We start from the raw sequence: 1,619 nt of genomic DNA on the forward strand, positions 1-1,619 counted from the left end.
GGGAGAGGGAAGGAATGGGGAAGGGAAGGAGAGAGGGAGAGAGGGAGGGAAAGGGGGAGAGGGAGGGAGGGGAGAAGGAAGGAGAGAGGGGGAGAGGAGAGGGGAGGAGAGGAGAGGAAGGAGAGAGGGCGAGAGGGAAGAAGAGAGGGAGAGAGTGTGTTTCACTTCCGGGTGAATGTGAATCTTAGCTTACCATTCACCCATTATTCCACACTGCCACTGGGGCTGAGAAGGAGGGATTGGCCCCAAGGTCTTTTAGGGCTACACCCTAGGCAACAGTGTGAGCTTGGAGCTGATCAAGAGGATCTTCCAGAAATACCTCCAGCTCTGTAATTATTGACGTCCCACGGAGGAAAGGTATGGCCTACGGCTGTCCCGAAGCGTGGTCTTTAACCCCTGAGGAAAGGCAACTTAAGGACTGGTGAAGATGCTGCCACGTTTCTACACAGAATATCGGATGGGTTTACAGCAGGGGTAGTCAACCTTGGCTCTTTTATGACTCGTGGACTTCAACTCCCAGAATTCCTGAGCCAGCATGGGGGAAACTTTGGCCCCCTCATGCCTGGTGGACTTCAACTGCCAGAATTCCTGAGCCAGTCCACGAGTCATAAAAGAGCCAAGGTTGACTACGCCTGGTCTACAGGCTGCCTAGAAACTTGACCGAAAATCTTTGGCAGTTTTAATGGGCAGAGGAAGGAAGGAAGGAAGGAAGGAAGGAAGGAAGGAAGGAAGGAAGGAAGGAAGGAAGGAAGGAAGGAAGGAAGGAAAGAAGGAGTCCAGATTGTCACTTTGAGGAAGGAAGGAAGGAAGGAAGGAAATTATGAACAGAAAATATGGATGTGAAGCAACTGAATTAACAAGAATCCACCCAGACAGATGGAAAGCCCTCCTTCCCCAAAGTATGAATTTTTCAGGTAGAAAACTTACAAATCTGGGGTACAGTTTGCTGGCTTGTCCATACGGTGGCCTTCCTTCAAGAGTTTGAAAAGCTCCTCAACGGGGATTCCTGGGTAGGGGGACCCTCCCAGAGTGAAGATCTCCCATAGCAGCACCCCAAACGACCATCTGAAAAGACCAACGTTGAAAGAGCCGATGAAATTTTGAGGAAAAAAAAAAAAGGAAAAAAATGAAGCTGTATTTTCCCCCTGCGAAAGCCAAGCAAAGCAACAGGTCACCCATCGCCTGATGACTGAATTTTCCCGAATTGTAATTTTTTTAAAAAAACAAATACTGGCCAATCTGTTAGACGCAGCTGAACAGAAGCCCGAATTAGATAAGCAGTTAAACCAGTGGTTCTCAACCTTTTTAATGCCGTGACCCCAACCGGTCGTAAGTCGAGGACTAAACCGGTCGTAAGTCGAGGACTAAACCGGTCGTAAGTCGAGGACTAAACCGGTCGTAAGTCGAGGACTACCTGACTGGTCGTAAGTCGAGGACTTTCCCTGCCCGGGAGCGCCGCGCATGCGTGGTTCCGCCCCCTGCGCCGGCCGAGGCGTAGCTGGCAAGCGGCAGAGACGGAGCAGGCCGACCACCAGCTGGCCCAGCCCAAGGGAGGTAAGGCACCCGCCGGAAAAGGGGGAAAAAATGGCGGACAAAAAAAAATGGCGGACAAAAAAATG

The 1,619-nt window shown here is 50.9% G+C and overlaps 1 protein-coding gene across 1 annotated transcript in view; it reads right to left on the reverse strand.

Moving 5' to 3' along the window:
* Positions 1-923: 923 nt before the first annotated feature.
* LOC107300178 (fibroblast growth factor receptor 3-like) overlaps positions 924-1,619 on the reverse strand; it is a gene marked incomplete at its 5' end in the record, with an annotated part of 17,787 nt that continues 17,091 nt past the window's right edge. The window contains one exon of the mRNA XM_015829517.1: positions 924-1,065. Coding sequence (XP_015685003.1) covers positions 924-1,065 — 142 coding nt within the window. The remainder of the gene's footprint in view (positions 1,066-1,619) is intronic.

The sequence above is a fragment of the Protobothrops mucrosquamatus genome, unplaced genomic scaffold, assembly GCF_001527695.2.
Source record: "Protobothrops mucrosquamatus isolate PMUCROS unplaced genomic scaffold, P.Mucros_1.0 scaffold6314, whole genome shotgun sequence".
NCBI lineage: Eukaryota > Metazoa > Chordata > Lepidosauria > Squamata > Viperidae > Protobothrops > Protobothrops mucrosquamatus.